This window comes from Trachypithecus francoisi, unplaced genomic scaffold (assembly GCF_009764315.1).
Source record: "Trachypithecus francoisi isolate TF-2019V2 unplaced genomic scaffold, Tfra_2.0 Lachesis_group13, whole genome shotgun sequence".
NCBI classification, from domain to species: domain Eukaryota; kingdom Metazoa; phylum Chordata; class Mammalia; order Primates; family Cercopithecidae; genus Trachypithecus; species Trachypithecus francoisi.
Genome location: NW_022681458.1, coordinates 90,273,523 through 90,295,676, shown reverse-complemented (window position 1 = coordinate 90,295,676; position 22,154 = coordinate 90,273,523). Strand labels below are relative to the sequence as shown.

Below are 22,154 nucleotides of genomic sequence, written 5' to 3'. Positions count from 1 at the left end.
GAGAGCAGACTTACAAGCTTTTGCTGAAAGCTTTAAATTTACCATAAGAGTTTTCTTTCTTGTAAGTGTGTTACAGTAAACTGTGGTGATATAGACATAATAGCCAACCATCTCTCATTCCCTTGTGTTAATCTTGTGGAGATTTATGAATATCATAAACTTCAGTTCTCTCCCAATTCTGTTTCTAAATAAACTTTGTTACTGATTATAGTAGTCAGTTCTTTCCCAATTCTGTTTCTACATAAATTTGTTGGTTTCTGCTTACAGTAGTATGTCTGCTGAAAACATGTTCTGTGAACTTCTGGAGGGTATTATATTCCCCTCTGCCTTTTTTTTTTTTTTTTTTTTTCATTTTTGATGCCTCTTCCATTGATTTAAAAATATTAATTGTATGACATGATTAGAGGTGGTGGGCGGGAAATTAAGTCCTACCAGAAGCAGCTATGGACTCTTAACTCTGAGTCTTAATGGTTATAGATTGGTTACAGATTTTGTGACAAGCAAGTTCCTATGTTACTTGCTATTGTGAACAGTTTCAGTAAAGACCTTGCATGTAACAATATTACCTGAAACCTAGCAAGACAATTAAATTTGTTATACTTTGGAAAAGTAGACTCTCATCATGAAGACTGTATGCTCTAAATGCAGGCCTGTTTTATTCTGTGTTAATATTTAGTTGCCAATTAGTTTCCCATTTTTAACATGTCTTTTCCCCCCGTCTTTTCTTTCTTTGATTGGAATCTAGCAACTACATGCGATTATAGCAGCATCTGTCTCTATAAAGTCGTCCCAGAAACTCAAGAAAATTCTGGAGGCAAGTGCAGTTTTTCTTGTAGGTATGAAGGGCTACTACTTCAGCTGCGTTCACTGCCTGATGTGCTGAACTGATGGGCTTCTGTTTTCACCTTCTCTTCTGCAGATCATCTTAGCCCTTGGAAACTACATGAATAGCAGTAAAAGAGGAGCAGTTTATGGATTTAAACTTCAGAGTTTAGATCTGGTGAGTGGACTAAAAGAAATCTGAGAGCTGTTTGAAGGACAGATGGCTGGCAGAGATGAAGTTAGGGTGGTGGGGGATGTTTTGATGAATATTTTCAATTGGTACGAATTTTCTGGAACACCATTTGACAGAGAGCACATAGAACCTGTAATTACTCATACCCTTTGACTCCGTATTTCCATTTCTAGGACTCTTTTCTCAAGTGTCTGAATTTTGAATGCTGTATTTTATTTATAATTGCAAATTAACAATCTAAAGGTCTGTGGGAATGATTAAATGTGCTGTAATACCAGTTAATATAGTGAACTATTATTCTTCCACCGTTAACATACTGATAAAGAGTGTTCCAAGAAAGGTTTGTGTTTAGAAAAGCAAGCAGGGTATGCTTTGCATGTACAGTTGAATTTCAGCTAAGTAAACTATGTGGGGAGAAAGACTGAATGCAAGTAGGTTAAAATATTAGCAGAGGTTGGATGGAATCAGGGAATTTTTTCAAACTGTTTTTTTAAGTACTTTTCTATATATTCTTAAATTTTTTTGTTGTTGTTGCATGCAAGGTGCTCTAATTTTCAGAGTTGCCTAACTAATGTGAACAGGACTAGAGAAAATCCCCCGTGGACTCCCTCCAGGCTGTGCAGGCCTAACATGATTGCCACATGAGAAGGCTGGGCAGTGGGTTGAGTCCCCAGACCAGGGAGCTAGTTATTTAATAAGGGGTGTCCCGTCAGTCACAGTTCTGGCCTCCAGCAGATCGTAATCAGTTAAGCATGTCTGTTTCAGGTCTTCACAGTCTAGGAAATAAGGGAGGGGCTAAGCTAAATGTAAAAACTGGAGCATAGGACCCCTGCTGTGTAGGAGGCACCTGCGCGCACCTGCTGGCTCTACATCCCCATTTCTCCTCCGGCTCTTCACTTTGAAGAGCACTAAAATTAGAGTCATCCTTCTTTTAAGGCAAGGAAGGTGGGATAGTAGATGCAGGGCTGGGAGAGTTCATGTAAGTCCAGTAATCAGTGTCCCCCTTATCCATGGGGGCTGTGATCCAAGACCCCAGTGGATGCCTGAAACCTCAGATAGTACTGAATCCTATATACACACTGTTTTTTTCCTAGAGATGCATATCTGTTATAAAGTTGAATTTATAAATTAGGCACAGTGAGAGATTCATAGTAACTGAAAAATAAAATAGGCCAGGCATGGTGGCTCACACCTGTAATCCCAGCACTTTGGGAGGCTGAGGCAGGCGGACCACCTGAAGTCAGGAGTTTGAGAGCATCCTGGCCAACATGGCGAAACCCTGTCTCTACTAAAAGTACAAAAATTAGCTGGGCTAATTTTTGGTAGCGGGCACCTGTAATCCCAGCTACTCAGGGGGCAGAATCGCTTGAAGTCAGGCGAGACTCCACCCCCCAAAAAAAAAAAAAACAAAAAATAGAGCAGTGAAATAAAACACGTTACTTGAACACAAGCACTGCAGTAGGCGGCAGTTGACCTGATAACCCAGATGGCTACTAAGTGACTAATGGCAGGTAATGTTTACAGCATGGATCCACTTGGCAAAAGGGTGATTCTAGGTCTAGGAGGGATGGGAATGGCATGTGTAAGGTTTTATCATGCTGCTCAGAGTGGTGCACAATTCAAATCTGATGAATTGTTTCTGGAATTTTCCACTTACTATTTTTGGATACCTGAAACCTGCAGGTTTCCTGAAACTATGGGAAGTAAACCTGTGGGTAAAGAGGAACTACTGTAGAGGAAAGCTGTGAACCATTCTTAGGTGCTTAAGAGTCATCTATATAGTTAAGCATGTGCCCTGGTTGGAAAGTTCTCGAGCCAGTTAAGCATCAATGGACTGGTTCACTAAGGAACAAATGGAATCCTGACCCTCCTCTGGGAATGCTCCAGCCTGTTGGGCGACTGTTACTCAGTTAATGACTCTGGGTGGGAAATCGTCATCTGAGGGGTAGCTCTCCCGTTACCCTTTATTCTTGTACCTAACCCATGTTCCCTTTTGTTTTCAGCTCTTAGATACAAAGTCAACAGACAGAAAGCAAACACTGTTGCACTATATATCCAATGTGGTGAAAGAAAAATATCACCAAGTGTCCCTGTTTTATAATGAGCTTCATTATGTGGAAAAAGCTGCTGCAGGTACTTGATTTCAGCTATTACCGTTTGTCTTGGGTATTAATGCCTTTAATTGTGGTGGAGCCATTCCCTGCTTAAACACTTTTCAGAACCCATTTAAAAAGCCAAGGCTAAGAAGTCAGACACACTGAGCTGGAACACATTGGCCGTGGTGTTGTCCACCCTTGAGAGCAGAAGAGAACGTGGGCGTAAAGGTGATCTCTGTGTCCTTTCTGTAAGATACAGGCCGCTGAGTGTCATGTCCCTTCCCTCTTTTATTCATTGCCCTTTTTATTCTGCTGCTGTTGTATGAAATGTGAGAATGAGAATCTGAAAATCATCACCCAACAAACACTTTTAATTTGGTTTTGTGCCATTCTACTTGCTCAAGTGTGGTAGTTGTAAACATTTTGCCTTTACCTGGACACTAGTTAAATTATCAGCACTTCTTGGTTGCTACTTTGCTAAGACAGGTATACATTTTCTCATTTAAATCATCTGTGACTCTTAAGATATCTGGGATGTACAAGGTAATAGTATCTCCATTGTTATAGGTAAGAAAATTGAGATTTTTCGAGGTTAAATGTCTTGCCCAAAGTCACATGAGTAGAAAGTGATAGAAACAGGACTAGAAACCTGGTCTTACTTTTCATGAAGTGTATCACCCAATGTACCATGTTCTCTGAAAAGCGTATTAGAAAAAGGAATGATGCGCAGATTGACCTTACAGTCAGTTACAGGCTGTGATTCGCAAATTATGGTATCGAACCATAAGCAGCCAGTGTTTATTATAAATTCAGATTCCTGTGGGGTACCTCAGGCATATGAAATTTTTGAGGGTGAGGCCTTCTCTAACTCAGCTAGGGTAAATGGCTGCTGCTTCTGTGTTCTCACTAAAGAGCACTCTGTTCCACCCTCTCATACAATATTTCTCATACTGTATTACAACAATTTGCATGTCCATTGCAATCTGTGCACTTTTTTTTTTTTAGACAGGGTCTTGCTCTGTTGCCCAGGCCACAGTGCAGTAAAATGATCACAGCCCACTGCAGTCTTGACCTCCCAGGCTGAAACGATCCTCCTATCTCAGCCTCCTGAGGAGCTTGGACCACAGGCACACACCACTATGCCCAGCTAATTTTTAAAATTTTTGTAGAGATGGGGTCTCCCTATGTTGCCTAGGCTGGTCTTGAATTCCTAGGCTCAAGTAATCCTCTTGCCTCAGCCTCCCAAAGTGCTGGGAGTACAGGTGTGAGTTACCGTGCCTGGCCAATCTGTGCACTTCTTAAGGGTATGTCAGGTTTTATTTATCTATTTCTCTCAGCCCCTGAAAATTGGATGTTGGAAATAAATGAATGAACAAGTGAACGAATGAATGAATGAATGAATGAGATGATGCACTGTTACGGGGATAAATGCTGCAGACGCTGTGGTGGAGACTGTGAGGCAGATGGAGATGACTCTCTGACTGTGAAGAACTATATGACGCAGGCTGGATAGACCTAGAATGAGCTTGGGGCCCATTTAGACAGCAGGCAGAATTTCTGTTCTCACCAAGTGATTTTCCCTCTTTCAAGTTTACCTTTGCCTAAATTAGTTCTTACACCTCACAATTCTAATTAAGAAAAATGTTAAAAAGCTATTATAATTTGTATCTGACCAGTGGGTACTAGTTCATTTTGTTTGGTCCAAACGGTGTCATTTGAAAAACATCAATGAGGAAAATGGGAGACTGGGTTGCTCCTTGGCAGAACTGTTTTTTCTGTTTGCTCTCTGGTGCCCAGGTTGGCCCACACAGATTCTCTATGCCTTCACTCATGTATTCACTCATTCCTTCATTTATCCAGTGAACACCTTTGAGTGCCCCCCATGTACTTGGCACTATCATAAGTGTTAGAGAATCAAGGATAAGACAGTGTGAGTCTACTGAGGGAAAAACCTACTGCACTGTTTTAGTAGGTTGGTGCAAAAGCAACTGTGATTTTGGACTGTGAGTTTTCAATCATTATAACTAACTCAAACCCATCTTTATTATGGCCAGGCACGATGGCTCATGTAATCCTAGCACTTTGGGAGGCTGAGGCAGGTGGATCACTTGAGGTCAGGAGTTTGAGACCAGCCTGGCCAACAAGGCGAAACCCTGTCTCTACTAAAAATACAAAAATTAGCTGGGCATGGTGGCACACGCCTGTAATCCCAGCTACTTGGGAGGCTGAGGCAGGAGAACTGCTTGAACCCGGGAGGCAGAGGTTGCAGTGAGCCGAGACTACACCACTTCACTCCAGCCTGGGTAAAAAGAGCGACACTCTGTCTCAAAAACAAACAAAACACATCTTTACTAATCAAAATAGGAACCATTAATATCAATACATTTTTGCCAATGAGAAATAAGTTTGTTTATTCATGTAGTGAAAAAAATCCGTGCTTCTAGATTCAACAACTCTTGGAAAGCATTTTCTGCATCCTGCTGGTAGTGGAAGTATTTTCCCTGCAAAAAGTTGTCGAGATGCTTGAAAAAGTGGTAGTCGGTTGGCAAGAGGTCAGGTGAATATGGCGGATGAGGCAAAGTTTTGTAGCCCAATTTTTTTCAACTTTTCAAGCGTTGGTTGTGCAGTGTGTGGTTGGGTGTTGTCATGGAGAAGTGGGCTCTTTCTGTTGACCAATGCTGGCTACAGGCGTTGCTGTTTGGGGTACATCTTGTTGATTTGCTGGCCATACTTCTCAGATATAATGGGTTTTGCTGGGATTCAGAAAGCTGTAGTGGATCAGACCGGCAGCAGACCACCAAACAGTGACCATGACCTTTTTTTGGTGCACGTTTGGCTTTGGGAAGTGCTTTGGAGCTGCTTCTTGGTCCAACCACTGAGCTCGTCATTGCTGATTCTCATATAAAATCGATTTTTGGTTGCATGTCATAATCCATTTGATAAATGGTTCGTTGCGTAGAAGTGGAGGAAGATGACACTTAAACGATTTTTAAAAAATTTTCTCTCAGCTCATAAGGCACCCACTTACTGAGCTTTTTCACCTTTCAAATTTGCTTTAAAAGACTAGAATGGTTGATGTTGAGTTATTCAGCAACTTCCTGTATGGTTCCAAGAGGATCAGCTTTGATGATTGCTCTCAGTTGGTCGTTGTCAACTTCTGATGGCCAGCCACCAAGCTCTTCATCTTCAAGGCTCGCGTGTCCTTTGCAAAACTTCTTGAACCATCAAATGCATTGCCAAATGCATTGTTGATGTTGTGAGTTGTCTCCAGTGCTTTACAACCCATTCTGAACTCAAATAAGAAAATTGCTTGAATTTGCTTTTTGTCTAATGTCATCTCTGTAGTCTAAAATAAATATAAAAAGCAAGTAATACGTCATTAGCAAAAAAAGTGAGAAATGTGCATTAAAATGATGTATAACATAACCACATTTAAGAATGTATTCCAATATCAAACAGCGTATTTCAGCAAACTGCAGTTACTTTTGCACCAATAATTTGTCCACGTGCAGAGCTGAGTCAGGCAAGGAGGCCCAGAGCTGGGACCCAGCATCCCACAGAAGCTGCTCAGGAGGTTCTGGGGGAGTGCCTGCCCTGGGAGAGGCCACACTGCAGACAGAAAGGTTCACACCCTTTCTGAATAGGGAGAGGTTGTTAAAGAAGCTGTGCAAGGCTGCTTTGGGTCCTAGTAATCAATACAACCTATAGTCAACAGACAAAAGGCTGCCCCCTGCTTGAGAGTCAGAGAAATGCAAAGAGTTTATAGGCTAGACAGTGGCTCATGTCTATAATCCCAACACTCATGTCAGGGCAGGAGTTTGAAGGTGCAGTGAGCTTTGATGGAACCACTTAGGTGCAGTGAGCTTTGATGGAACTACTGCACTCCAGCCTGGATGACATTGTGAGAACTTTTCTCTAAAATACACAAAACCTTAGGCTTGTTGCAGATAAGGACCGCTGAGCCTAAGGGCCCACGCACAGGCTATTTCTTGTAAGAGAAATGGAAGAGTTTTGTGCAAGTGTGGGATTTAGAGTCCTCAGTTGTTACCTGAACTCCTCTGCCACCTACTAGCAGTGTGACCAAGGGCAGGCCACGGAACCCCTTTATGCTGCTTTTGCTCATTGGCAAAATGACCTAATGATGCAAAAGAACTAGTGAATGCAAAGAATGTAATGTAGTGCTTATAATGCTTCTTTGTATTAAAAGATCTCTGTGCCAAAAGCTGGAAACTAGGTTTAGGGCCCTTGGGTAAGCCTAAGAATCTCCTGAGAACTTGGCCCAGCAGCCAGACTCGCTGTGGTTGTGACTTTCCCCGTTGAGTTTCACTGGGATGTTCTTTCTCTGCTTCAGTCTCCCTTGAGAATGTTTTGCTGGATGTCAAGGAGCTCCAGAGGGGAATGGACTTGACCAAGAGAGAATACACCATGCATGACCACAACACACTGCTGAAGGAGTTCATCCTCAACAATGAGGGGAAGCTGAAGAAGCTGCAGGATGATGCCAAGATTGCACAGGCAAGTATCGGTGCCCCCGAAACCTGTGAAGAGGCTGCATCCATTAAAGCTGCCTGTGGTGCAGGCCCTGGATTTGGGGAGAAATGTTCCATTTCTCTCGGTTTGTGGAGGGTAGGGTAGATTTCTTGTTTAGCTATTGATTATTACAGGGGGACCATTCCCAGGGTTATTCTTGGAAGGGCCCTATCCTCATTGTCCTTTTCTAATTTGGGGCTCTCTACCCTGTCCCCCCCATCTCCCCTTTCACTTCAACACCCACTCCATTGTGGGTCCTGTATTCAGTTCAACCCACATGCATCAGGCCTGTGCTCAGCAAAGCAGTGTTCCCTGTGTATTGGGTTTCTGTAGATCTTGTCCTCAGAAATCTTACACTACACTGGGGGTTGCTGATAGGCAGGCCTGCAAAACAGAATGAACAGTACATCATCAGCGGAGGTACAGGCAAAGTTAGGGGATGGAGACTCAGAAAGCAGATTCAGTGGAAGGGCCTCTGGTTTGTGGCAGTCTTTTTTTTTTTTTTTTTGAGGTGGAGTCTCGCTCTGTCGCCCGGACTGGAGTGCAGTGGCCGGATCTCAGCTCACTGCAAGCTCCGCCTCCCGGGTTCACGCCATTCTCCTGCCTCAGCCTCCCGAGTAGCTGGGACTACAGGCGCCCGCCACCTCGCCCGGCTAGTTTTTGTATTTTTTTTTTTTTAGTAGAGACAGGGTTTCACCGTGTTAGCCAGGATGGTCTCGATCTCCTGACCTCGTGATCCGCCCGTCTCGGCCTCCCAAAGTGCTGGGATTACAGGCTTGAGCCACCACGCCCGGCCAATTTATGGCAGTCTTGTATCATAGAAGAGTTCAGGCAGAGACTGTGTCCCCCCTGTGTGAAGCTGTCATAGGGAGTGTTGAAGCAAGGGAGTGGGATTTAGGATCAGAGTGACTAAGATCCCTTTTGACCTTGTTAGTTTTAAGGGGTTCTGCCACGGCCTTTGGAAACTCTTGAAAGGTTTCCTTGTTTTGTATGTGGGGTGTGTGCGTGTGTGTGTGTGCATGCATGTGTGTAGAAGTGGCAGGAGGTCCTGCAGATGAATTCCTGTGCCCCACTATTGCATTCCTCGGATTGCCTCTGCTGAGGCATTTGGAGGAAACACAGAGGTGTTAGGCAATCTTGGGTGGTAAGGGAGGTGCAGCAATGCGAGGCCATGGGAGCCTGTCTCGTGGCTGCTGCTTTGCGTCAGCGTTCCCCCCAGAGCATCCAGTTCAAATGCCAAACTAACGAAATTCAAGAAAAATTTGCTGCTTCACAGGATGCCTTTGATGATGTTGTGAAGTATTTTGGAGAAAACCCCAAGACAACACCACCCTCTGTCTTCTTTCCCGTCTTCGTCCGGTTTGTGAAAGCATACAAGGTATATGTTAAGGCCCTCCTTGCCCTTATTTCTCAAGCAAGTGCCCTCCTTAAGATGTGTCTGAGTCCCAGCTCTCTGCAGAGACCTCCCAGTTCCTGTGGACAGCAGATCTGGGTGGCCTTCACGAGATAGATAGCAGTCCCTGGCTCTGTGGAAGCTGAGGAACATTATGGTCCCTTTCTCCACCTAGCCAGTCCTCTGCCTCAGCAGAGAGATGCTCCAAGACCACTGCTGCCCCAGACTATTCACCTAGGCAGGCAAGGTGAAGGAACTGAAAATCCAGGCCTCTTGTGGAATTGTTTAATGCGTAGAAGTGAGCTGTGGCCTGTGGCGAAGGTGCATGATATAGCAGAGGTTCAAGAGAGCCGGCTTGTGTTAGTCCTAGCACAGGGCTTAGGACCTCTTAGACCAGCATTTCTCTAGTGTGGACTGAAGGATGGTGTTTTTAAGGATGGGCACTGTGTTTCTTGGGGTGGATCAGTAAGTGGCCCTTCCTTTAAATGGGAGGCCCTCTTGGACATAATCCAGGGCTGTGGTCTTGAAAAAGCCTATGACTCAAAAGAGGCATGTATCAGAAGAATTTGTCCACTTGAGAAATTACAAGAAGGTTGTTAGAAGATTTTAGCTGACCTTGGAAACACCTCAATCTATATCCTTCAGGCTTGTCTGCATGTAGCACTGATAACATTGGTGGAGGTAGAAGGAATGTTTATTGCAGAGGGGAGGAGGGATGTGGCAGGGTTCTCTACACTTTTGAGAACATTCCCATTGGAAATAGGGGGACACTTCTCTAACACCACTAGGGGCTACTGGCTCTGGAAAATCATTATCGGGCCTTTTACTAAAACTCAAAAAGTCAAAATATTTTTAGCCCATCTTCCCTCATCTCAGCATGACTTACTTAATGTAGCAGTAGAGATACAAGCTGCTGGTAGAGGGAACATGTCTGTGGCAGCCAGGGTGAACAGAAACACGGCACAAACTCCATGTGCCAGACTCTGAGAACTTGCACGTGACGAGAAGGCTGCAGGCCACCAACTGCTGCTGTCTGCAGTGCTTGGTAGCCCAAGCCCACTGGCTGGCTGTGCTTATGTGCTGCAGAGATAGCCTGTGCTGTGCCATTTTTTTCTCACAAAAACATGTAAGTCTAAGGTCAAAAGAGAAAATATATTTTAAAATTGGCTAAGACAGGTTGGGAAGTGGCTGGGGTTTTTCTCAAAGCCTGAGGCATCAGCAGGGATATGGGTGGAGCAGAGGAAACTTTGTAGGGACTTAGTAGGCAGAGGTTGGGGTTTTAGGACATCATCCCTCTCATATAGACCAAAATGAAAACAAAAGCAATGGAGACCCAATGTAAACTTTAGTACTGATAACAGCTGGGCTGGAAGATACGGTGTCTGTGACCTACTTCAGCTGCAAATTAGGTAGGTGACCTATCCATCAGTTCACAGCTTGACAACTAGAGGTCTCTTCAGGGAGGCCAGCTTCAAAAGAAAGACTGCCCAAGAGGGCTGAGCTGAGGTGAGCCTATTCACTTTCTTCTAGATTCATCAGACTAGTCACACTGCCTCCCTTGGGAAGAAGTGAGGCATGGGAGAGTCCACGAGTGTCACTCTGGCGAGGCCATGAAAAGAAATGAGGGTTTTTGCCTAAAAATAGGCAGAAAGCAGAAGAATCTTAGATCCTGCTATCAGAGGAGCTCTAGGTAGGCAGACTGTCTCTGAAAGGAAAACAAAATCACTGAGCATAGCTGCCAGGATGGTAGGTGCCCACCAGTGTGTGGGACAGAGACTAAGAAGAAGTTCAAACAGGGAGAGGATCATCAGGAAAGGGCTTCTGGATGAATCTCAGCTCCCAGCTTTTAAAGAGATGTGACAGATAGCGTAGCCCAGAAGCAGAGCTAAATACAGGCATGAAGTGTAGATCTTCTCAACCTTCCATTTATTCTAATTCTCAACTCACTAAGGATGCCTGAAGAATGACTTTTAAAAATCTTGGTTGCTATCATTCCCATTAACATGATCTTTCTGGTTCTTTTGATTTATCCAGCAAGCAGAAGAGGAAAACGAGCTTAGGAAAAAGCAGGAACAAGCTCTCATGGAAAAACTCCTGGAGCAAGAAGCTCTGATGGAGCAGCAGGATCCAAAGGTAAGAAATGCCACGCTCATGAGACAGGTCCGTGAGGAGAGGCTGAGAGGGTTCTTTAGAGCAAGCCATAGGAAGGACCAGCAAGCCAGGTGTGCCCAGGATCCTCATCACTTCCTTCTGGTGCCTGGACACTTGGCAAATGGAAATATGGTCATTACTTTGTTCCACAACCACTGGAATGAGGCTAAGAGCATGTTTGTGTAGCATATCCAAGCTCATAGACATCTGGAAATGAGTTGGATATACAGAGAGGCCACACCAGATGACCCAGTGACGGAAGGGCTTAGAGCATAAAGGCTGGCAGTGCATAAAGTTTTCTTCATTGTGATCCCTGGTAACACAGTTGACGTCTGTAGTCATTACCAGTTGTCTCTTGTTGCCGCGAGGTGAAGTTTTGTGTGTTTGTTAGTGAAAGTTTCTGTTTCCTTCCCAAAAACTTGAGTTTTCTGCATTTGAGCAGAATGTGGGATGTGTGTGTTTTTGGCCAAAGCTGCTTATTAGTAACATAATGCTCAGGCACATTTTGCATTTTCACAAATTCCTAATGGGTGCTGGCCTCACTAATCTCTGCCCTTCTTTCTTCTCAGTCTCCTTCTCATAAATCAAAGAGGCAGCAGCAAGAGTTAATTGCAGAATTAAGACGACGACAAGTTAAAGATAACAGACATGTATATGAGGGAAAAGATGGTGCCATTGAAGATATTATCACAGGTAAAAGATACTTCTTCACTGTGGCTCGTGGAGATCCCACTGGCCTTACCTAGACCGGGATGCATGCAGATTTTGCAGCTTCTTTTGTCCAGGGTTGTCAAGTTCATTAGTTGACTTTATTCACACCCAGAGTGATGCAGAGAGGGTCTGAAGTCTGTTAAAACAGCAGCATGTATACTGCCCCAATACTCTGCATTGGAACCCTGCAGGTTTCAGCCGAGCTCCTTGATTTAAAGGATTTCCATTGTTATTGATATGTCATAATGCTCCATTTTTTTTTTTTCCCTCGCGGCCACACCTAGCCACCTGCCTGATTAATAAACACTGTGAACAAGACCCATTCAGCAATGTACTAATCACAGTCCATGAATGCTCTTTAAAAGCCTCTTTACTCATTCAAAGTAACTGAAGTCAGTAGGTACTTTAATTTGGATGAGCCAACAGGCTTCCAGCCCAGGGTTGGGAACTAGTTTTATCAGCCAAGAATTGTGTTAACCCAGCCTGGTTCTTGTCTGATTAAATTAGCTTAATGCTATCTCCTCAAACCAATTCTCCCAGATTTCTGTACTTCCTTTTACAGATCAGAATAATAACTTGGGCCCTAGTAGCAGAGGCCACAAGTGACTTTTCTTTCATGTCTGTTGCACATGAATGTTGCTTGTAAGCTTCCAGATGCTTATAGCTTTTTATAATGGGACAGTCCAATAATATGCAGAAGTACTGAAAATAGTATGATGAGGTCCCATATATCCCTCATCCACTTCAAAAATTATGAACTCATGGCCAGTCTTGTTACACGTACACTCTACCTACCCCCATATCCAACCCTTGACAACCAAGATGTAGAATTTCATTTGCAAATATTTCAGTATGTATCTTCAAAAGGACTCTTATAAAAACAAAAACATACTTTACACCATTATCACATCTAACCAAGAATCCCTTAATATCAGATATCTGATATTAAGTTCACATTTCCCCAACTGTCCTGATTTTTAAAAATAGAATTCCTAGACTCTTGATGTCTCATTTCTTTTTATTTTTATTTTTGAGACGGAGTCTCGCCCTGTCGCCCAGGCTGGAGTGCAGTGGCGCTATCTCGGCTCACCGCAAGCTCCACCTCCTGGGTTCACGCCATTCTCCTGCCTCAGCCTCCCAAGTAGCTGGGACTACAGGCGCCCGCCACCACGCCTGGCTGAATTTTTTTGTACTCTTAGTAGAGACAGGGTTTCACCATGTTAGCCAGGAAGGTCTCAATCTCCTGACCTTGTGATCTGCCCGCCTTGGCCACCCAAAGTGCTAGGATTACAGGTATGAGCCACCGCGCCCGGCCTGTCTCATTTCTTGTTATAGCTTAGTGAACATTGTACACTGGGATCCTAAATGGTCAAAACCACGAATTTTTTTCTCAACAGCTCAAACCCAGGGAAATTAAATACATAGGTTCAGTGATTAGGTAGATTAGACAGATTAAAAAGGAAGTGAATAATGAATTCCCTGCCAGATTAAAGCAGTGTAGGTCTTAAGTGGATAGTAAGTGGCTGATGCAAATGCCATTCTCTACACATGGCACACACACTCTGCACGTGTGCCTGTTGGTATTTCAGTGTACATAATGCAGGGGCTTGTAGATGCCCCCCAGATAAAACCTTCAATGTAGCACCTCTCCTTGCCTCCTCCATGCTGGGGGAGAAACTCCACTCTAAGCAAGACCAGGAACAGACTTCCTTCCTAGGTAAGCACTTTTTGGTCTCAGTGCCATAAAATGAACTTGTAGTCAGGGAAGCATCCAGCCCTGCTCATTAAGAACTTGGAGTTCCTGGCCGGGTGCGGTGGCCCATGCCTGTAATCCTAAGTACTTTGGGAGGGTGAGGCAGGTGGATCACTTGAGGTCAGGACTTCAAGACTTCAAAACCAGCCTGGCCACATGATGAAACCCTATCACTACTAAAAATTCAAAAATCTTAGCCAGGCATGGTGGCTGGTGCCTGTAATCCCAGCTACTTGGGAGGCCGAGACAGGAGAACTGCTTGAACCCGGGAGGTGGAGGTTGCAGTGAGCCGAGATCGCGCCACTTCACTCCAGCCTGGGCAACAGAGCGAGACTCTGTCTTAAAAAAACAAAGCAAAACAAAAAAAACAAAGAACTTGGAGTTCCTTTTTTATTAGCATGTCCTCCATCCCAATTACACCTGGCTTTATAAAATGAATGTAATGTACGTTTTCTATTTGCTTGATCTAAGTCATTAATCTACTAGAAGAGGGGAATGAATATCTGTTTATAGGGCGGCTTTTATCCTCCTTGGAACATTTTTCATTTTCTGACTCACCCCAAAGCCCCAGATAAACTCCTTTGTACCTTTATGAACTAACTTGAGTATATATTGCCTTCCCCCTTTCCTGCCCGTCTCCCCCAACCCCCATCCCCCATCCCCAGGTATGATTAACAATGCACTAACCATGTACTAATGCAATAGATCTTGGCTTTTTATTCTCTTCTGTTTGTGTTGTTTGGCTGTCATTTTCAATGCAGTGCTGAAGACTGTGCCCTTTACTGCTCGCACCGCCAAGCGTGGCTCTCGGTTTTTCTGCGAACCTGTTCTCACTGAGGAATACCATTACTAAACTATCACTCTTTCTCACCTGATGCTCTTAAAAGGTTGCTACAGGTTTTTTGATCTCTTATGTCCCCCTCTGTGTGTCTGTCAGGGCCCACCAACATGCTAGCATGGAATTGCCATCTCCATCATGTTGTATTTTGTGTTGTTCTCATGCTGCATGGTTTTGCATTTCAATTATTATTGCTCACTCACTGCCACTTTCAATACATGTATGTATTCACATTGCTGTAACAGTCTGGGTGTGTTTGACAGTTGAATTCATAGAATTGTTGACAGAAATTTTCAGAAAAATAGAGCAAAAATACTAAGAGCACTTCTTTGAGAATCAGGATTGGTACCAAGTAGATTGCTTATAAGATTTTTGAGCTAATGTCTTTCAACACAATATAATAGCCATTAATAACAATAACTGCTATACCTAACGTATTAAGAACTTACTGTGTTCAGGTTGGATGCAGTGGCACACACCTGTAATCCCAGTACTTTGAGAGGCTGAGGCAAAAGGATCACTTGAGCCCAGAAGTTTGAGACCAGCCTGGATAACACAGTAAAACCCTATCTTTACAAAAAACACAAAAATTAGCTGGGCGTGGTAGTGCACACTTGTAATCCCAGCTACCTGGGAGGCTGAGGTGGGAGCATTGCTTGAACCCAGGAGGTGGAGGTTGTGGTGAGTGGAGATCCCGCCACTGCACTCCAGCCTCGACAACAGAGTGAGACCCTGTCTCAAACAAAACAAAACAAAACAGAAACCCACAAAACGTACTGTTCTAGTAGGTTTACAGATATTAACCTAGCCCTTTTATCCCGTACCCAGTTAATATCCTTTGATAGCATAATCACCTGCCATATGAAAGTGCTCAGGAATGCAAAGTGCTCTAAAGTACAAAATGACTTGCAGAAGGAACTGTAAACTATGCACAGCTGCAGATTGGGCCTTTCTTAACTCTCTTATACGTCCATAGTGTGATGGAACTCGTAATACGAGCTTAACACAGGGAGCCCTTTTGACCTAGCTTGTATATGTAGATATAGGCAATCCATAGCTTTATGACACCCTACCTTAGTAGGCCACCTCTATTCCTTCTAAATGTCATGCCTATGTTCAACTATCAGTAATTCCATGTTGGAGCAAAGCTGTGAGGCAGGACATGAATACAAAGGCTTAGATGCTCCCACTGTCGTATCTCATTCACGCATCTTCACTGTTCCATGTCAAACCCAGGCTATACCTTCTGTGATCAGATCATATCTTGACCTGCTTCTTTGGTCAGGATGGTGGCACCAGAAATACTAACAGCAAATATCATTGGAAAATGCCACTGTTTTTAAACTGGGGGGAAAAAAACGATCAAACTTTTCAAAGTAACTTCCTGGGCTTAGTTCTTGATGCCTAATAAGAAACGAACTTCTCAGGCCGGGCGCGGTGGCTCAAGCCTGTAATCCCAGCACTTTGGGAGGCCGAGACGGGCGGATCACGAGGTCAGGAGATCAAGACCATCCTGGCGAACACGGTGAAACCCCGTCTCTACTGAAAAATACAAAAAACTAGCCGGGCAAGGTGGCGGGCGCCTGTAGTCCCAGCTACTTGGGAGGCTGAGCCAGGAGAATGGCGTGAACCTGGGAGGCGGAGCTTGCAGTGAGCTGAGATCCGGCCACTGCACTCCAGCCTGGGCAACAGCCAACAGCGCGAGACTCCGTCTCAAAAAAAAAAAAAAACGAACTTCTCTTCAGTGTCTAGTTGATTAGAAAAGAGACAAGGGGAAGCACATACTCTAACGGGACATAGCCATTGACTCCTGTGCTGAGACTGACATGGAATTGGGTATGTGTTTATTTTGTGGCATAACTATTCTATGAATTGCACTTATGTATGTTCTTCTATCTCTGATAGCAAAGGACATAGAGTGTCATTGCCTGCTCTGCAGTGTACTTACCCACCAGTGCTTATTAACAGGCTAGAAAACTTGTCATCTGCTTGGCTGATGTTTGTATCAGTTTTGCTGCTGGACTATATCTTTCTGGAGCCAATCTTCAAAGCAGCTTGGAACTGGGTGGTCAGAGAGCTGGGTGGGAAGATGCACTCATCCTTCCCTTATTTGATCTAACACTTCTTGTAGTAATGGCTTCCCATTCTCTTCCTCTGTTGGCTAACATGCCTGGGAATGTTGAGCACTAAGTTGAGTTGCTTTCCATTTTCATCCCATTTTTTCTTAACCATCATTTTGTGTTTTTGTTTTTTTTCTGTTTAGCCTTAAAGAAGAATAATATCACTAAATTTCCAAATGTTCACTCGAGGGTAAGGATTTCTTCTAGCACACCGGTGGTGGAGGATACACAGAGCTGGCAAGCATCACTTTTTACTTAGCTTCCTCCTCTCTCTGTATGCAGATCAATGGTTTCAATCTATGGCTGAGGGTAATACTGGTGAGAATCTGACCAGGGAGTTTTTGTACCTCACACTCCAATGATGCAGGGACTGAGCCTCTCTATTGGACTCTTTCTCAGCCTGCTTTTAACTTCTCAAGTGTGATGGCTTGGGCAAGGGTATTTGCTGATGATTGTATTTGCTTTGAGTGCTGGGCTGTCCTTCCCTTACGCCCGTCTTGTCCTTTGAGTTACTCAGTTAAACCCATTTTGATCTGAAGCGACTGAAAGCAGGTCCTGGCCAGGGAATATGAACTAAAGCCTTTGAAGGATTAAGATCTTTAGAACTAATTGCTCGGTTGAAGAACCACAGAGCTACATATGAGGCAAAAGTGTAATTCTGGCCTTCCATTGCCAGTGTGGGATAGGAAGCAGAGGCTTGAGAGGATTGGGGTATGTAAAACTATTTTTTCCTTAAATTTAAGAGTAGAGGCTGGGCACGGTGGTTCACACCTGTAATCTGTAATCCCAGCATTTTGGGAGGCCAAGACAGGCAAATCGCTTGAGTTCAAGATCACCCTAGGCAATGAAGCGAAACCCCTGTCTCTACAAAAAAAATACAAAAGTTAGCCAGGCATGCTGGCAAATGCCTGTAGCCCAGCTACGCGAGAGGCTGAGGTGGGCAGATCGCTTGAGCTCAGAAAGTGGATACTGCAGTGAGTAGATATACACCACTATACTCCAGCCTGGGTGACAAAGACTGTCCTCCCCCGACAACCCCCCAGGAAAGAGTAGGGCAGGGTCACACAAATTCCCATGAGTCAAGGAGCCAGGAAGGTAACAGGCCTGGTAGGAACTGTGCTGAACCTAGAGCACAAATCTTAGCTCCAGCTTCTTTTTGCTGTGTAGGAATTGGGGCCCGGTTTTGCCAGATCTTCCAATTTTTCAAAGAAGCCAGAAACCCAGGTCTTTATGTTAATTACCAATTTAAACATCAGGAAACTTTATTTTAAAATGTGAGGGGGGGCACAGTGGAGCAAACATTCTGTGGGTCAAATGTGGTCCATCAGCTCCACTTTCAACTTGTTGAGTAGATAAAGGGATACAAAAGATTCAATTTGATTTAATTCTGTTATTTGTTTGTATTTCCCTTTCTAAAGATACCATGTATTCTAGCAGAAGTCAACAATACTAAGTTAATGAAAGGGAATTAAATACTAATTAAACAAAACAAGAGGAAAAGTATAAAGCCTGCTCTACTTTTTGCACTATGCCCTGACTTCATCAAAGGGAGGCTGCATAGCCTAGCCTGCTGGCTAGGTTACCTGACTTACTCGAGAAAGCTTGCCTTCATACTGAGTTCTTGCATAAAATTCCTCTGCTCATCCCTTCATGACGACAGAGCAATGCCTGTTTGGACTGGTATGCGGTGATTGATTCATTCATTTAACAAGGATTTTCTTATGCAGGAGGGCCCAGACAACTTCTCCTTGCTGACATAACATAAAAAGTATTGGGTGGTAGAGCTCTGTAGTCCCCGCTTCTCAGGAGGCTGAGGTGGGAGAATCACTTGAGACTGGTTCAAGTCTGGCCTAGACCACATAACAAGACCTCATTTCTTTTTTAAAAAAAAAAAAAAAAGGTGGCCGAAAAGGATGTCAGGGAATAGATTATGTTAGTTTAGATTTAATGGTTAATTGAACATTATTTTGTTTAAAATTTACAAAATAATAAACTCAGCTAGCTTAATGGAATGAAAATCGAGTCCCTTATCTGCAAAGTGAAAGCCTTTAGGTTCTTGTTACAACTGCAAGGATAAGATGGGACAGGACAGTTTGGTTTATTAATTTTGCAGTGTAAAATTTACTGCAATTACTGTTTATTCATTCAGGCTTCCAGAAACAAAAAAATTAAGCTACAGCTGCTTCTAATTTAAGAAACATTTCAAAATAAGACTCAGCTAGACTCTGGCCAGTGACAGAAATAATCTGTATTTTTCTCTCAAAGTCCTAGAATCCTACCAGTATTACACCCTATTTTGTTTGATTGTAAATATTGAAGGCAAATGTTTATGTCTTTGATTCAATGCTCGGTGAGTTTGAAGGGCCCATTAGCTGACTTTTCTACACAAGCTGCTTTGATTGGCTGCCAGCTGGCCTTTGTCTTGCTTAGACACATGCTATTAAAGGTTGCTATTCTCTCACTGGCACTCTCCTCTTTACAGATCTTAGAAACCAACCATACAGACGAGCCGATGCGGTGAGGAGAAGCGTCAGGCGGCGCTTTGATGATCAGAACTTGCGTTCTGTTAATGGTGCCGAAATAACAATGTGAACCTGAGACCGGCCTGCATGAATACAGGGTGTGCGTGAATGAAATTGCCCACATGAACTTTATGTGCTACCATTTAACTGCAGCCTTGTACACACAAAAAATATTCTTAAGGGCTCAGATTTAGCAAACACAAAATAATTTTAAAATGAGCTCTCCTTTCAACCCTTGTTAACAAGTGCCTAAAAATGGAAGTACCTGTTCAGATTAATCAAAGCAATAGGATTTGATTTGATTAGGTATCTTTTTACACCAGTATGTTATTGTTTTTTTAACCAAAATGTAAATTTCTTATTAAACTCATTACCTGCCATTGTGATTGTCCCATGATGGCCCACCTGGTTTCCTGATGTTGTAAATAACATGAATGCATCTGCTGTGAGTCCTTTGCTGAGATGTCTTTGAAGGAATTTTGTTTTAGCCATATCCATCAACTTTGTATTTTACTTGCAACTTGGAAGAAGGAAAAAGTCACATGATGAGACTCCTTGTGTCTATAACCAGGCCCTGGCAAAGTGCAAACAGGATGCAATTGCAGTGGCACAAAGGACACTCAACCCTTTGTTTCCAGTTTCACATTCTACTACTACTGTGCTAGAGAACGATGCTCTGTGAGAGGCATTCACCGGTATGAATGTGGGGATATAATGTATAAGACTTATTTGTAGTACTGTGTTCTTCAGCTAGAGGCAGCTTTTAAATAATGCAAGTGTATTTATTAGCACTAAAATTAACATCTCAGTAATCAGTATTAGCATTTCTGAGGACCATTATTAATTCTGAGAACAGAAACTGGTGCCTTGCAAGGAAGAAGTTTACTAGCTCTATTAATAAGCATTCAAGGTTACATCTGCTAGCAGAGTAGTGTTAGGAACCTGGCCTTCTTCTCCTCTTGACAATCGCAATTTTTTCTTATTTTCGGTAAATTGGAGAAGATACACTTGGCATTGTGTATCAAGGCTAACTTGTTCATGCATTTCCCAGACTACTTATGGGGAATTGCAGTTTAAGTTGCTAAAAAGTACTAACATGGTATTAAGCTTAAATAATATGTAATGGGACTAAATGGCCCACTAAGCCACTGTTATTTTTCCTTCCTCTCTGGCAGGGCACTTGATCCATTCCAAAGTCAAAAACTGGACTGAAGCTAAATTTGTACTTTTCATAATATACATTCTGCTTCTGGCTTATCTTCTTGGTACATCAATATATTAATTGTAAAGTTTATTGTATAGTATTTAACCGCTGAAGTTCCTATTTTATGTTGTGCTTATGTGAACCCCTTGGTGAAGGTCCCTTTTCCTTGGATGTGTAGTTATATGATCTTTTTAAATGTACAGATATTTTGCTATAAAATTGGTGCAGTTTTTTATGGTTTTTACACTTCTCTTTAATTCCCACCTAAGCCTCTGGGTAATATTGTAAATATTGTTTTAAAATGCATCAGCCTATGCTATACAATCTGAATGTTATTTTAACTTATAGTTTTTTTTAATATATATATTTAACTACAAGGACAGTTTAGGGAACAAGTTACCTACCACATTTCACTTTAGTGTACCTATTTACAGAAAGATTAAACTGCCACCTGCAGGCACATTCCCATATATGTGTACTTTAAAAAGAACATGCCAAGATTTTGTCTTTCTGTGGACTCAAAAACATTCACTTTGATTAAAAATAGTAATTTGACCAAGTTGGACTTCCACTACAAAGCAGCTGTTTTCCAAAGTTCAATGCTGACATATATATGTTAAAATAATTTCCTATTTATTCATCTACAAATAGACAACGTTGGCATGTTCTTTTCTGTTTGTCTATTAATGGGCCTGCTTCTTAGCAATATTAGAATGTTTTATAAAAGCAATTCATGTTACTTTTCTGGTCTTTTCATGGCATATGAGCAAATAAACTATTTACACTACTATTCTGTAATATGTCATAATCTTTCAATGGTACAATTTAGGGGGTTTTAGCAATATTATGTGGACTTACCTTCTAGAAACACATATATCTATCTTGCTATTTGAACTCAGAATCCAAATATACTTGGTAAACTTCAAGAAGGATTCCTCCCTATGTGAAAAATCTTGACCACTTGCTATATAAAACATAGAAAATAGATCTTGGAAATAAGACTACATCTCCAAAATTGTATTTATAAACATACAGCTTCTGGGGAAACAGCACCTTTGTTTGGTGAAATGCCACAACCCCCCAGCAGTCCCCCCAAATGTTTCAATTAGGACGTTGTACAAATAAAGATAATAGGCTATATATGAACTGCACAGTTAACACTGCACCCAACAACCGTACCAGTTGTCAAGGTGCACAAGCAGTTTGGCCCCACTGCACAAATGGACTTACAGTTGTAAGAAAACTCCCATTCATCAAAAGTTTGACATATAAATTATAGTCATTTAAGGAAGTATTATAATTTATGTAATTAGTGTCACAACCACCACAGTGTACTTTGCATTTGTCACACATAGCTGCTTACAGATTAACGGCAATAATCTTTCTTTATTCCTCACAAGAAGCCTGTGAGGTATTTAACACTGTTGTGCACATTGGGAAACTGACTTGCCCAGGGTGCAATGTAATAATTGCCTATAATAAAGCCTTAGGTCTTTTGTTCCCAATTCAGTGCACCTTCCACTAAACCAATTATAAAATGTGTTAAAAGCTTTATTTTATGAAAGACAAAAAATTAAGTTCTGCAATCAGTAAGGATCTCGTTTGTTTTACTATCAGACTGGTGCCTAATGGTAAAATAAAAATCTTTTAATATTCCACAAATTCAGAATGTTTTCAAACTCAACTATAGCAGTAAGTTCAAATGAGGCAGAGAGAGTAACATTCATCTTTTAAAAGGTATTTACCAATAACTTTGAATTAAATACTCACGTTCCCCACTCCCTATCATGTAACACTAAAATTGACTGCAATGCCCAGTGA

General features: G+C 42.5%; 1 protein-coding gene across 9 annotated transcripts in view; it reads left to right on the top strand.

Annotated features, from left to right (window-relative positions):
• The window catches only part of FMNL2 (formin like 2), a 318,596-nt gene extending 297,473 nt beyond the window's left edge, over window positions 1-21,123 (top strand). For 2 of the 9 annotated variants that reach the window (XM_033231472.1, XM_033231476.1), the window contains 9 exons: window positions 746-814; window positions 920-1,000; window positions 3,019-3,148; window positions 7,463-7,626; window positions 8,918-9,019; window positions 11,069-11,167; window positions 11,755-11,878; window positions 16,751-16,844; window positions 19,090-21,123. In XM_033231472.1, coding sequence (XP_033087363.1) covers window positions 746-814; window positions 920-1,000; window positions 3,019-3,148; window positions 7,463-7,626; window positions 8,918-9,019; window positions 11,069-11,167; window positions 11,755-11,878; window positions 16,751-16,844; window position 19,090 — 864 coding nt within the window. In that variant the 3' untranslated portion in view covers window positions 19,091-21,123. Of the gene's footprint in view, window positions 1-745; window positions 815-919; window positions 1,001-3,018; window positions 3,149-7,462; window positions 7,627-8,917; window positions 9,020-11,068; window positions 11,168-11,754; window positions 11,879-14,410; window positions 14,537-16,750; window positions 16,845-19,089 lie in introns of those variants that run through there. The other 7 variants (XM_033231471.1, XM_033231474.1, XM_033231475.1 and 4 more) reach the window with 6 other exon arrangements.
• The last annotated feature ends 1,031 nt before the right edge of the window (window positions 21,124-22,154 follow it).